At 33.4% G+C, this 15,647-nt stretch overlaps 1 protein-coding gene across 2 annotated transcripts in view; it reads right to left on the minus strand.

Annotated features, from left to right (window-relative positions):
- LOC107071710 (protein O-mannosyl-transferase TMTC1) overlaps window positions 1-15,647 on the minus strand; it is a 174,325-nt gene that overhangs the window by 43,887 nt on the left and 114,791 nt on the right. For both annotated transcript variants that reach the window (XR_016175987.1, XM_015330933.2), the window contains exon 7: window positions 73-262. Coding sequence is in view for 1 of the 2 variants with exons in the window: in XM_015330933.2 (XP_015186419.1) it covers window positions 73-262 (190 nt within the window). In the remaining variant the exon portion in view is untranslated. The remainder of the gene's footprint in view (window positions 1-72; window positions 263-15,647) is intronic.

Here is a 15,647-nt window from a genome sequence, read left to right on the forward strand (position 1 = left end):
ACATAAAATTTGCATAAAATATTTATGGATGTTCTTTATAAAAACCTATATGTATTATGATATAAAACTTACCTCAAAATCCGTGAAAGCTTTGTACGTGAGAACTAAGCAGCCGCCGAAAAATAGACAAGTCGCAAGGTTCCTAGTATCAGCTAAAGATGTAACCAAAGGAACGGAACCCATTTGCCAGTCATGAGAGAGTGTAACCGGGCATAGGAGTAGCCAACAGTTAAGTGCCGCCAAATAACAAAATGTCAGTAATCTATAACAATTAACACAAATGTTTTGATTAAAAGAAAATAATCTACTATACGATATTATTTTATCGTGTGAATGGGAATGAAAGCATTTGATTATATAATAAAGGACTTGGACGAATAGAGTTTCGTTGACAGTGTGTTCCTTTGATCGATGAATTCACATCGTAAGCACCTACATAGAAAGGAAATTCCTAATCCATCGTTATTCGCGATGGCTCGATGCAAAGTGCCAAAAGATGTCAATGGTTCTTTTCTGCGAGTCACTCGAGAAAAAATGAAAGCGATCGAGGATCATGGCTTGTGAAAGTAGACGAGCTTCGACGTACGGTATTGTTCTCACACGTTCGTGGCGAAGCGCGGAAAAACCATCAAGGAAGAAGAAGAAGAGAGGAGGATCGTCGTGTCTAGTGCTGACGTCGAATCTTTCGTTTTCTCACTATCAGCATTCACCGATATAATCACCGATATAATACCTCCGATGCTCCATCATCGAGGCTGCGTATTCTTGACACCATCTTCGATGAGGTGGATTCTGTTCTCTGTCTCTTTCTCTCACTCTCTCTTACTCTCTCCTCTCCCTTTCTTTTTCTCTTCATCCTTTACCTTCTTCGTTTTTCTCCTTCACGCCGTTGTATCGGTCTAACACCCTCAGGGTGGCTTACTCGACGGGTCTATTGTTTCGCGAACAAGCTCCGTCGTATAACGACGAGTCGCATAACATGCCGGCAAATATTCTCGTCACTCCGCCACCCTGAGTGTTAATACCGACGAAGCGTGATCCCCTCTAATTGTCCTCCGCACCAGATGCGGATTTACCAAGAAACGTGCTTGTTTATAGGAGAAACCAAATCCTAAACCAAAGGAATACGAAGAAAATGCCAAAAGCCTCTCTATTATGTATTTTCCTTGAATTTCTTAGAAATCGACACGTTATATTAAGAACTATGTCGAACAAATTCTTTTTTTCGATTCATAATTAGCTATGCTACAAGATAAAATTCTAATAATATCGGTGTTAAAAGTTACGTAGAAATGTACTTTTAATTGTAAGTAAGTATTTTGAAAAGTTTGATATAAAACTTATTATTAAAAATATCTTGTTTTTGTCGACTTGTTTTCACTTTGTTTCATTTTGGATTATTAAAGCTTTGCAAGAGTGTTCTTAATTTTATTTTCTATTGAAACTGAAACTAGTATACACTTGAGACGTAAAACAAGCGAAGTAGCTTAGTTGCCACCTTCAAATTCTCCTGCCGACATATTTGAGTGTCGAATTACAAACAAAAAATAAATTATTTAAAATAAGTTTATAATATTTTTATCTGTATACCATAATTTTCTAAGTATCTTTTTAGTATCCATGCTGTAATTAAAAACTAGTGTACATACATTCAAAGTTTACAACAACAATAGGTTCATGAATGTTGATAAGAGGTAATGTAAAAGTACTTTGTAATCGTAATAGAAAGTAAATGTAATGAGATAATAAAAAGTTTGCTTATAGAAGGAATGTGGATTTAATTGACCTCACTCTTGTTTCTTGGAACCTTGTTTTCTTATTGGCAGAAAGGGTCATATCTGCTAATACGATGCATAAAGAAAGAAAATTAAATACGTCGAAATATAATTGAATAAAGTGATAATAAACATTAGCTTTTATGTTAAAATGTTCTTCTATCCACGATTGACTATGAAACATAAGTGTTTTCCATAGTTTGAAATTATGCAGCTATGTCAAAAAGATTCTACTATACATTAAATAATTAAAACAAATGAATATGCTGTTCTTGTCATTAGATAAATAATAATTACATTTTCTCTATTTGATATTTTCAAAAGACGAATGTATTATTTGCACCAACTTGAATTTCGAAAAAAAAAACTAAAAATTACATCGTCAAAGAAACGAACATAGTCGTTTCGTATTAGTTCAAACGTTTTCACGCGAGTCAACTCGAATGGTGCAAAGTGATAGAACCATCGAATGGGGCGCGAAACGAGGCGCATGCTGATGAACTGCGAAGAGCTCTCTAAACTTACGATCGATCGCATAAAAAACGACACATTTCTCTGCAATTTGCTTTTTGAATTTCTACCGAAGTAAATGTCGTATTCGTCACTTTTTAATTTACTAATGATTCTTTCAACGCCCTCACACGCTTGCCTCTCTCGCGAAAAGTAATAAAATTTAGCAAAATAAGAATTATAAGTTTTAATTACAGAATTTGTTTTGATTTTTCGCGTAAATTCCTAATTTGTTCAAATGGAATATAAAGGGCAAACGTCTATAATTTTTCATTATTACTCTCGTACTGTTCTAGTCAACCTAAATTGTTTGTTTTATCTTGCGAACCATTAGGTTTTGCATAAAGGTTTACGTTGTACCGAACATTCACTTTTAAACCCAATTTCTCTGACGAAAGTGGCAGCGAATGCACTGTGGGACCATTACCTGCATGGCAGGAATGGACTTAGATGGAGGATACTGTACACGGGATACATGGCATCCCGAACTGCATTGCGGCATACTCAACTTCCCCTTGAGTAAAGATGACCTTCTACTTCACTTTCTGAGATAGCACTGTGGCGCATGCGTTTATAAACATTTTCCAGCAACACTTTTCATCCACAACATGAAACATTGTTTTATGTCTCATACACTCCAATATTTTCTTTTCTATATAGGTTAAACCAAAATCCATTTATCACTGTGCACATATACCTAATAACTGGCGTTAGATGTTCCTAAGTACTTTGCCAATGAATTTACAATTTTTACTCGTTAGATTTCCACCTTAAGACTTTAATAGCGATAGCTATTAAGAAAAAAATATCATTAGAAAAATATGTTTGAGAAACATTGTATCGGTGTCAAATCAATACGGGAGTCTACATTATAAACCAAAAAATATATTTCTATTAATTCGTGTTTTTTTGTTTACTATTTTTATTATATTTCCGTTAACGTCAAATATCCTATATCATCGTTGCATCGATTAATAACAGTCTTAAATGTTCCCAATAACGGTGAGATAAAATCGACCCAAGTACACCGGTGCTTGGAAAAACAATGACGATAATGTATTTCAGTTGCCCGTCGCCATTGATCCTTTCTCTCAGTATAATTTTTCTTTGAGTTGGTCATACTTTTATTTCACCAACATGATTAATGGACCGGTCGGAAAGAAACGGAGACTCGAGTAAAGGTGGAAAAAGAACCGTGGTCGATCCGAAACGTCAAAATAATAATTCTCGGCATACATCAAGCGCAATGCACGTACCGTAACGTAAAAGGGTAGAATTTCCTTCAAAGATGGTCTTGGAAACGCGCACGCGTCCTTTACAAAGGATGACGCATTCATGTATGGGCTTTATCCTTTTCGAGTGTGATAGAAAATAGGTAAAGATTGCAATAAATCTTATACACCTGATTCGGAAGATCCGTGATATCTTCGACTCTTGATAAGACCAGTATTTTTTTAATGAAATTTAATGATCGATCAATGTGTGTGTACTTTGATATCTTAAAATATTTATATACATATATGCGCTAGAATTAAAATGTATAATTCTATTATATTAATTACTTCTAAATAATATTAGCTATATATTATATATAGTTTTCAGATAAAGATATTTTATTGTAGTTAAAACATACAATGATAAAATAATCGTAATTTCACGAATATTCTAATTTTTATAAACTTATTTAATGATTCTTTACTATTTCATAGCAGTTAAATTTCATGAATATTGAGTTTTTCAATGCTTCGTTACTTCTTAAGCATTATGAAAGGTTTATCGATAAACCCAAAAGCTCTCTCGTTAAACGGATATCCAATATCCTCTTAGAGGGTTGCCATAAGTTTCCTGCAAAGCTCTTTCTCGTTGTTACTCCATTGCGGTTCATTGCGATTATAGCGGGGAAAGACTGTAAGACTATTGTAACAGGTAGCTCTTTACTAGATTTGTTTCAAATTGGTATATAACTTGGTATGCAAGAATGGTAATACATCCCACACGTATTCGTATTATGAGAGTAACGCACTTGGAGTTTTATGGTCATGAAATTTGAACAACGACTAGAGCATGCTATTCTGAAACGTAATAACCGTACGTTATGAAGCGTTATTACGTTGTATTAGTATTCCGTTGGTTTGGCCTGTCCTTACTTTTTACACGTTTGCCGGCTATACGATCGAATTTATGCTCGTAAATCCTCACCCCGCTGAACCCTAAATGCCTCAACTAACCAAGATGTCATTTTTCTTTTTCTTTTTTATCCCGTTAGATAAATGCCAAAGAAGTCAAAAATTGGGACAATAAATTACAAATACATTGGTAACTTGCTATACTAGTAAATAAACGTGTTCAATTTTCTTTCTTAATATTTGAATATGGTTATATGAATATATATACATGTTATCGATAAAACGTGAAATACGTTTATTCATGAAATATCAGCTAAACCTTGAAATAACTATACTGACTAATTAAATTATGAAAGAAGACAGGGTTATATACTTTAACTTTCATAAATTCATATAGTATATTACAAAGTTATTTCATAAAACGACTTGTTTAAGTATATAATAAGCTAAGATTTCATAATATTAAATGAAACGATTATAATGGAACCGATTAAAAGAATTATTAAAAAAAAATAATAATAAAAAACATAAAACATTTAGCATATTGGCCTGGTCCAATCGAAGCGGGAAAACGTTGATAGCCATGCAAGCGAAACTTATGGAAATCAGAGGCGTATATAGTGGTATGGGTTTTCAACAGTACGAAGAGCGCAATCTGTTCTTTAATATCGACGCATCAATCCGCTCGACGAATTCGAAATGGATTCACATTTAACCACAGAACTGGCCTTTATTAACCCTTCTCCCCTCTCCTAACCCTTTCGACCAATCTGTGTCGCTGGAAAACCGCCGATTTCGAAGGTCTTCCTGAGAGGACGTTTGTTCCGTGCGAATCCTCGTTAGCTGTAATTCGATAGTATGTCACGGTCGGGTGGAAGTACTCCGCAATAATTTTCTTTCGAAGCATCGTACTGATTCATGGCGAAGCGCGGTGTCGTTAGCCTCTAATCACGCCATTTCATCGATCGATTCTCATCCCCTAGCGCTTTCCCTACTTTCAACGTTACTCTCCACCCACCTACTTAAACACCCTTTCTATATATATATTCTACATAACTGTATGTAATACATAGTGATATATACGCGTTTACGATCGTACTTGTATTTACAAGTGTTAAATCCCACCCAATTACATTTTTGTTTTCAGTAATTTGGATATATTTACGAAAAAATCATTATTTATTTTAGAAATAATTTTTATATAAATCAAAAGAAACGATAAAACTTTTAAAGGTGACAATTCTTTTAGCAAAATAATATAATATATTATTAATTAATGTTAAATAAACTCTAATGACATTTGATAAAACAATTTTATATGAATTTAAATTAATAAAAGGCTATTGGTTTTGATCATTAGACGAAAATTATTATTATTTGTTCGATTTATAAATATAATAGCATATAGATATTCGATTCAATCGAAGTAATATTACCTATAAATAATACTGAAGGTTCTAAATTGCTCGACAGAAACTCAATCACGATCAGGTAATTTGTAGAACGAAAGGTGCGAATAGAAAACTTTAATCGACACTACCACACTAAGTTTCTTCTCTCATCGGCTTCTTACCCCTTACACAACCGTTGCACGTAGTAAGTTTGGTCTTTTGCGGGAACTTCGGAATTTATACGGAAGCAATTTGGCTCAATCGTCAATGTGTAAAATAAAGTATTGCATTATGAACAATTTTGTAAGATTTCATTTTTTTTTCTTAAAGAAATTTTTTCCTAAAAATCAATTAAAATAAAGAATTAGTTCATTATGTTTAAAATTTAACATTGTAATTAATTAGTAACGATAATATACATCATTTACTATCTATAAAGTTTAAAAATGACTAAAGTTTTCGTCGATTATCCTCGTAATTCATGACAACTCTTTCTCTCTCTCTCTCTCTCTCTCTCTCTTTCTCTCTTTCCCTTCCGTGAAAGGAATTAATAGAACACACGCGACGATCTATTTACAGTTGACTTGAAACGAGCGACGTCGCTGACTGGTACCTGACAAAGTCCTGACCCGAGGTGTATCGTGGTACACTCGTGAAGAATCGTCTATGAACCAATGAAACACTTTGGATTGAAGTTTCTATAAATCAATCAGGTTTGTACAATCGATTCTTCTTTTATCCAGTGATCACGCAGACATAGTTACCTGTATTCTATTTTATTCGTTGTTATTTATTAATGTCTTCTACAAATCAACGTCTACATTCCGACTATTGTTTTCAATTGTTTTAGTTTATATAAAAACCGTAGTAATATAAAAAAAAAAAGAAAAAAGAGAAGACAACGCGAAAAAAACGAAAAAAACTCATAAATCCTGGAATTCTCATGGATCGAATAAAAAAAGCAACGAAATGCAGTACACACGTCTGCAGATTCTCGCGCTCACTAACGAACAATATAAACTTTATTCAAAACGTTTGATATTTTTGGTAACCGGTTCCATCATCGGCTAACCGAGCTAGGTCCTTCGTTAACGATAGTAAATTTTCACACGGAAGCAATCGTACATTAATCGCGGATCGTTGTATAAAGCAATAGCCGGCTTGGGACGATCGTGAAACCACGAGAAGAGTGACGGTATCGGAAGAGAGCTCTGTAATGGAACTTTGTTGGCAGTTAATCTTGCAGACCGGATGGGCCCGCTTCGCTGGGCACGATACACTTCCGTCTCACCGGATCGTTAGTAAACCGAGGAGAGATGTATTGCATTCTGACACGAAATCAAACGTTTCCTTTTCGTCCTCCTTCTCTTTATTGCTTTGTCTTTTACTCCAATTGATCAGCCAAACTACACTTTGAGAATACTTTACGTTTACTTTTTCAAGTAATGTTGCATATATATACATGTTACTAAGCCTTTGACAGTAGAACCCTTGAAACCTAACTGCCTCCTTAGTACAGTAAACTCATGTATAACGTGGTTAATACGTAATGGGTCATATTAATTCGCACTATAGGAATTCGTGTTATACGGGATTCTACTGTATGCGCATACAATCAACAAGAGAGAGAGAGAGAGAGTGAGGAATGAGATATTATAAGACGTAGCTTGACAAACATTGATCGCTTGAATATTCGGAGAATTCAGCTGTTATATATTACTTCCAAGAAAATTCAAGACAACATTTTCCGAATAATATGAAAGTGCCAAATCAATTTACGTCCATGTTATTCTTCTTTGATCATATCAACGTTACTATAATACGTGTACATGATATCATAAAATAAATAAAACGAATATAGGGTTCCAGCATTGAACAAATCGAGTATATGAGAAAGCGAATAATTCAATTAGTTTCACGATATTAGCACCACTGTATCCGTTGGATGTATGGAGAAAACAAAAATAGAAAAAAAAACTAGAAGGGACGAGATCGATGACAGAGAGAGAGAAAGAGAGAGAGAGAGAGAGGTCACGGATAAAACATGATAACCAGAACGAACGGTAGTGAGCGGTACTAGTGTGTTTCATTCCTTTTGGCAGGATATATCGTACTCGTACGATACGATCATTTTCAGGTTCCGCGACGAGTATCGTCCGGTGGATTATTTTACAGGTAATACACAAAAATACATGGATGGGTTTATTTTCGATTATTCAGTGAGCTGTATAATGTTCGGAAAACAGTCGATGGATGTGTATATGTGTGAGGGCATAGGAGGGGAGTGATTTGTACGCAAAGAGAGAGAGAGAGAGGGAAGAAAGGGATTGAAGGAGAGAATGGAGAATGATGGAAGGGGTGCGAGGTAGTGGAAGAGAGAGTATCGACCACGTACAAATCGATATCCGTTATCGGAGAAAACACCAAACATACATACATACATACACATCACACATCACATATGTAGAAAAACATAAAGGTATACATTCAATATTTCAATATATTTTAGTATATAGGTACTCACACGGAATAAAATGTTAGGGAGGTATACGTGAGATTTTGGTAATTATTTTTATGACAATCGCTAACGCTTATCGCTACGGCTCACGGATATTATTTCAACGAAATCAAATTAACAGTTATTACTTTTGGAAAACCCATCTGGGAAGTAACCATGACATTAGGGAGGGTCAGTTTTACGAGTGAACAGGAAAAAAATATTATTTGATCTTCCATTCGAATCGGAAAACTATTTTTATACTCTTTTCTATATGCAACTAGAAATGAAGTCAGTGATAAACAAAAAATAGATATTTATCTGAGTTCATAAAAACTTTAGAAAATGAAATAAATGTTAAATTGAATTACATATAAATGAAAAGTGTGTAGAATAAAGTTTATCCATAATACAATCATCCTCAACGTTGAAACTAAAATTAGAACTAGGTTATTGAGACAATAAAATATTAGAGAAATAAATAATGGAAAAACTAGCAAGCACGTTATATCCTATTTTACTGTTTTATCCAACGTCATTTTTCTATCCTATCTTGTTGTACTTTATTTCTATCTTTCTCTTAAATACGTAAACGCAAAAACACATGTATATCACATATAACTACGTAGAGTAATATACTTGAGTTTACAGAATGAGCCCAGTCCTCACTCCTCTTCGAGAATCGAGCTTTCTTCATTCATTAATGACCGAGCTCGTATTAATTGGTCCCTTGCATCCAATTTAATTAAACGCACACACGAACATCGGCTTTTCTCTAGCGTATCTACCCCACTAAGGGAAGAACAATTACCTATATCCAATGCGATAACTCTGACGTGTACAATGGTAATCTCATTGTCGATACGACAATTGTTATTTTGAAATTCGATTTATTCAAGTATGATAAACGAACTTCGTCCTTTGAATTCTATAAATCATAATCATATTCTTCAAGATCTAACAATATTTGGAATATTAACATATTCAAATTAAAATATAACGAATTTATTATTAAAATATATAGTAACTTTTATAGGATTTATTTTAAATTGATTGCCATAATAATGTTATTTTCCTTTCAAATCTTTATCAAAAAGAGCTTGCACTAGTTTTATAAATAGATAATATATTATTCTTAAAGTGTACCCTTAAAGTAACATATGTACGAAATTTAAATAAAGAAATAATTTCAATTTAACTTATTCAAGGAAGATTGATAGAAAATGATAAGAAGTAGGATATTAAGGCGTTTCTGATAAGGAAATCTCGATGAATAAAGTTCTTTGAAAGCCTCCATTGGATTCCTTCTTTGTATTATGCATGCACGTGCTAAAGAAAGACGAAGAGAGAGAGAGAAAAGGGAAGAAGGATGAGGAAATGAGTAGAAAAGTACATGCTGGAAGCTAGAGATGGTGACAGTGACGGTAGTGGCAAGGGGTAAAGAAGGGAGATTAGTAGGTGGAACCCCTTGTGCTAGATAATTTGTGGTGTGCAATCCCGGCCCAACCGTGCGTTTAGATAGATAGGACGTAAACTCTATTTCAACAATTATGTTCGTGTTAGTAGAGACATTCGCGGTAAGACTTGTTCAATGCATAGAATTGACGAAAGTCATTTGTACTTTTCTTATTTACAAAAAGGTAAAAAAAATAATTACGTAGATGAATTTATTTTCTACCTTGCATTATTTTTTCTTTGGAAAAAATAATAGCAGACAAATCGTTTCATCTTTTTTATAATTGAAAAGAGGAAAAAATGAGATTACTTCATGGCTTGAGAAAATATTTTCTTTTTAATAACGTAGGATATGAAAATTAATAAATTACAGATATAAATGATAAGAAATAGGATGGTATTTCATGAGATATATATGATATTTCAATTAAAATCAATAATTGCGTGATAAGATATGAGAGATAGATTTTCGGGAAATAGTGATGCCGTTGTAACTGTAATTCAGTAGATATTACGTTGGTACCTATAATTCGTAATGTTCTACCTGTTGAGCTTACCTCAATGATTTGTATAACAGTTTATGATAAAAAATGTGAAAGTTAGATTACGCTTATTAGCAATGTGAAACATTACCATCGCATTAGTTCGGTAATTGAACAATTAAGAATAAGTATTAGTATAATAATTCTATTTCATTAGAATTTCATTACTTGAAAATATCTTTACTTTTAACCTATTCAACTATACCTTCTGTCAAGTTGTAATGAACGGAAGATGTTGATAGGAATAACGGCATGCGGAGCTTGCAGGACACGCTGAAACATCAGAGCTCGTTGCGTAACCACGTGTACAGGAATACATCGTCGAGAGATGTCAACGACATCCCTTGCGGTCTCAACATCGTGCAACCATGCATGTAGCAACCACAGAATAATGATATATATGCGAGAACTGGAAAGTACGTATGATACCCGATTGACATAACTCGCTCATATGTTAGGTCTACTTTCAACGCTGATATTTCAGAAATTTCATATTTAAAGATTTTGACATTATTGTAAAACATATTCTTAAAATTCATTTTGTTTTTATCTTTTTTTATCTACTAGCAAACATTGTAACGTTTTATATTTGATACTGTATTAATATTTACCACCTAATTTATTTTTTATACCGAGCTATACAACAACGAGGGAAACAACTTTATCGCATGCAAGAGCATAGGTCGTAGAAAATTTATGTCCCGACATTACTAGGGTTCACCATTGCAAAGTTAAGAAGCTTCTTGCAAATGCATGTCTTGCAACTTTCAGATGTCCAAGCTCCAATTCCTTACCTTCAGACATTATTCAACAAATCTTTACAACTTAATATTATTGATACTTACATCAGACCTATGCAAAAATAAAACTTTCAAACAATTTCGATAGTTTTACTTTTTACGAGGGGAGAAAAAAGGAAAATTAACCAATTATTTCAGGTATTCCTGCAATTTTTCCGATTCTATTTAAAATTCGAATTTTTAATCAAATGTAACGAAACGTTGAAATTTTGTTGAAATTATTTAAAATCCTTAAAATTCATGGAAATGACTTCAAATTACTTCGAACACAATTGCGTTCATTGTAGATGATCAAGAATGATAAAAAGCATTTCCATAAAGATATAACGCTTATAAGAATAAGTTGCGAAAGAATGAAGTCTCTTCATTATGATGCTACAATCCATTTGTAGCAATGGTAGTAGACGGTCTCCTTCTTCGAGTATAAGAGTGAATGAAGGACTTCGTGCGGAAGGAGAAGCATGCCACAAGGCAGAGTGGGGTTTGGGACGATACGCGTTGGAAAGCAACGAAGCGAAGTTAAGTAGTCCTTCTTGTATACCGCAAGCTATAGCGCCTCGTGGAAATGGGCTAAAACGGGTGGAGTGGCAGATGCACAAAACTACAAACCACGAGAATGTACTACTGTAGTTGGTTGATTCTAGGCGGAGCTGCCTCTAGGCGTTCTTCGCTCTACAACCATATACTGTCCTCCCTTGAGTGCCGACTAATTGGATACTCTGTAGCTAGCGTATCTGATGATGCTTTATTTTTTCTACCTATCTCTCTACAATTCTCTATATCTATCCTTTTTTTCTTTATATTATACATCTTCTTCGACGCCTTTTATTTACTCTTTTTTTAAGCTTATACTTCGACACTTATCATTTTCTTACTTTTATTGAAATAATCTGGATAAGCTTAGATCCTTTCCACCTCAAAATGCTTCATCTGGAAACTTGTAAAAGTCGTATCTTCTCCTTCAGCGTAATAGGGGCGATGCAATTGCATTTACTCAAATAACTATTTGAGTAAATTATACTAAAACGTGTCATAAAACGTGTATCTAATCGTTCGCTCTTCTTTTTTTACTTAATTCGGTTAAATCCAATCCGATGAAAAGATTTGTTATATTCTTGAATTTGAAAGAAAATGGGCTTTTTTTACAAGAAAAAGACACAAAAATAATCTAAAGAAAAGTTTTACCATGACGTTCGCCATTCTGAAGTTTTTAGTGTATACTGGGTAGGAGAGAAAGTTAAGATGTTCTACGGTAGCAGTGATAAAGAAGACCCAATAACATCACGGTCACTAATTCTTTGGTGTCGGCCGGAAAAGCCGTTGAAAAAGCCACAAAAGCTGTTTGATATCATCTAGATGCCTTTGTTCCATCGCGAAGTATAAAATTTTCTACAGCCTAGGAACTTGTCAGGGAGTGCTTTCCTAGACCCTCCGGATATAACTAATTACGTGCACTCGACAGCACTAACGCCGTAGCTTTTGTCGGAGACGTTTTATTCCCTCATCAGAATCTCCGGTGATTCGAACAAAATGAATACAAAAAATCAAAGCTTTTCGTATTTTATTTTACTGTCACAAGAAAAAAAAAGAAAAGAGAAAAAAAAATGTTAAATAAAGTCATGTGAGAGTTAAGGTTTACGATCAATTAATTTAAGGGCTGTCTTTATACAAAAATTCATATATTTATAATATAAATATATATAATAAAGATATTCAGAGATAGAAATCAGTACACATGAAAGTTTGATGATGAATATCTTTTGAACGCTTAATTTAATCGCCAAAACATAGGATACCATTTTTATAGAGTAGTTAATTTCCTACACAAATTTGTATTGCGCATTTTTTAATGGTCATTTATTGTCGAGTTATAAAATTCATAAACAAAAATGAAATTTGTCTTAAAATAATTAAACTTAAATCTTCAATATCATTCAAATGGTGAGGTTTACGGAAAAAATATAACATACCTTTTTTGTAGAGCATTAAATTTTCTACAAAATTCTTTCAGAACATTTTTCTGTACAATCAATTAATGATGAGGTATGAATTTTAATCTATTGGATTGAAAAAAAAAGAAAAAACTGCGATGCGGAGGATCTTCCTATTAAAATTAAGAACTCATATTTGGTGAAAATTGTTTTAAGGTGTCTTGCAACCCATTTTTCCGTGGCACTTGAAAAAAAAAAATAATTTATTTTTTTGATCTACCCTAATATGTATGCATCATGTACTATACATCGAACAAAAGATACAATCTTCAATTACAGAGCTTAAAATTATTTTTTCATGGACTAATTTATAATTCTAAGAGTTTCATAGAGTTTTAGATTAATCTGATAATTTATATTTAAAATGATCATGAATAAATCAACAGTTTATCTGTTAACTTGTATATTTAGAGTATATAAAATCATATCGCTTAAACTACAACTCGTCTAGACGTTCTGTGAACAATGCTAATTATAGACATCTAGGTGTATATTATCCGTGAATCTTTACGATAAACTCGTAGACGAAGTTTCCCGACGCCTAGCATTCCTACCAACACCGTGAGCAGGTGCTTGAATGAAGCATAAATTACAAGTGGGGAAGTATACAAAGTTTATCCTTATACATAAGGAAGAAGAAGGGTTGAACGTGCTTACAGCAAAAAAGAAGTTCTGTATATTCATAGTTGACTAGTGGTATTAACTGAACGTGACGGTGTCGGCTTTGGTAGTTGCATAGGCGCAAAAATATAGTTAAAATCGTAAATCCTTCGCGAGTTCTTGAGTAACGGCGAAAAAATGACTTTATGGAAACTCTTATGATTTTAATGTCCCTACTACTTTTTTATTTTAGTTAGTTTTTTTATACTTCTTTTTATATTCCATTTAAAATGCATTCAAAAAATATTCTACTCAAACGTTTGAAATAACAGGAAAATAAATAATAAAATTAAGGTCTGCAATACCGAATGCTTTAAATGTCCAATATTCAAGCGTCTGAAATATATAATATTATCTGAATATCATTAATTTAAGGAGTTATACGCAGTTAGAATTTTCAAAAAATCGATTTTTTTTTTTTGCATTTTCGGAATGTACATATATTTAAGTATATTCTCTGAAAATTTGAAGCCAATCCGACAAATATTTTCGGAAATATATCTGAATTTGTAAGGTCACGTCAGAGTGTAAAGTCGTGCGTTCAGTACCAGATCTTCCGTCGTACCAAATTTCCAGTACCAAATCTTTTGTAGACGAATTTTATATTTGTTATTTTTTTAAATATTCAATTTCTGTGAAACAGATCCTGCAATAAGCCTATGAAATAAAATATCATGAAATACGATAGGCAGCAGAGATTAGATATTGTTAACCTAAATATTAAGTATTTGCTGCGATAAGTGATTAGGTGAAATGTAACTTTTGTGACGGAAAAATAAAATTTGAAAATGCTTCCCCCTTGGACTTGGTTTTAAAATCGTTGTAGTGTATGAAAATCGTGTTAATGGTGTAGTTGGCAGCAAGCACTAGCAACAGACACATTATCTTCATACACCAATGATTATCCAACTTTACCAGCTGATGTTACTGAAGCTATATATCCAATTTATGAAGACCTTAGCAACGTAAAATTATTGGAAAGGGGTGTTTGTGGATTTACACAAAACAATAATGAGAGTTATAATCAGTTAATATGGAAAAAAACTCATAAAATTGTTCCATGTGGCTCTAAAGTTGTTGAAATAGCGGCTTACATTGTAGCTGGAATGTTTAATGAAGGTACAAAATCATTATTGTACTTTATGAGTGCATTAGGACTTTCATTAATCACCGCAGCTCATGCTTATGTCGACAAAGAAGGACGCAGAGCGTGTGATGATCTTCGATATGAGAGCGCATAGGAGCACGCGAGAACGAAGAATGGCTCGACGACAACACCAGCTGGACTTATTAGAAGCTATCGATACTGCAGAAGGTCTGAATAGACCTCTGATCTGATCCTGATAATCCCTGGAATAGATGATACCATGTAAGTTGAAGAAAAAAAATCTTAACTATGTGTAAACTACTTCTGAAACTTTAAACGCGTTTTTCTCAAAACAGTGTTTTCAAAGTCGGTTATCTCGATTTCTCAGCAATGGCTCAACCGATAGATCTTAAATTTTTACACAATCTTCTTAGATATATTCCTCAGGTATTAAAATGAAGGGTAAAAATTTTAAAAAATTATTACTATTTTTTCTTATCAATTTGGAGCGAAAATTTCAGTCAAAAACAAGACACTTTTTTCAAATAGACGCCATTTTGTCAAAAATCAAAATTTCTATTATTCCTGCATTCTAATACCTGCATTAATCTATCCTTTAAAAGAATCTACAATAATTTTTGATTTCAGATAATCCAAACCGCAGATATAGAGATCACCGCCAAGCGCCTTTTTTTGGAGGTCGTTCGGGACATCATCTACAGGAGCGGTGCACATCAATATTTTTACATGATCGACGCGCTATTGTATTCTTAAAAGTAGGCTCTATTTAAATTACCATCACTTGTAATTGAT

Source organism: Polistes dominula, unplaced genomic scaffold (assembly GCF_049000335.1).
Source record: "Polistes dominula isolate Pdom_NZ unplaced genomic scaffold, Pdom_raw_medaka contig_15, whole genome shotgun sequence".
Classification (NCBI taxonomy): Eukaryota; Metazoa; Arthropoda; class Insecta; order Hymenoptera; family Vespidae; genus Polistes; species Polistes dominula.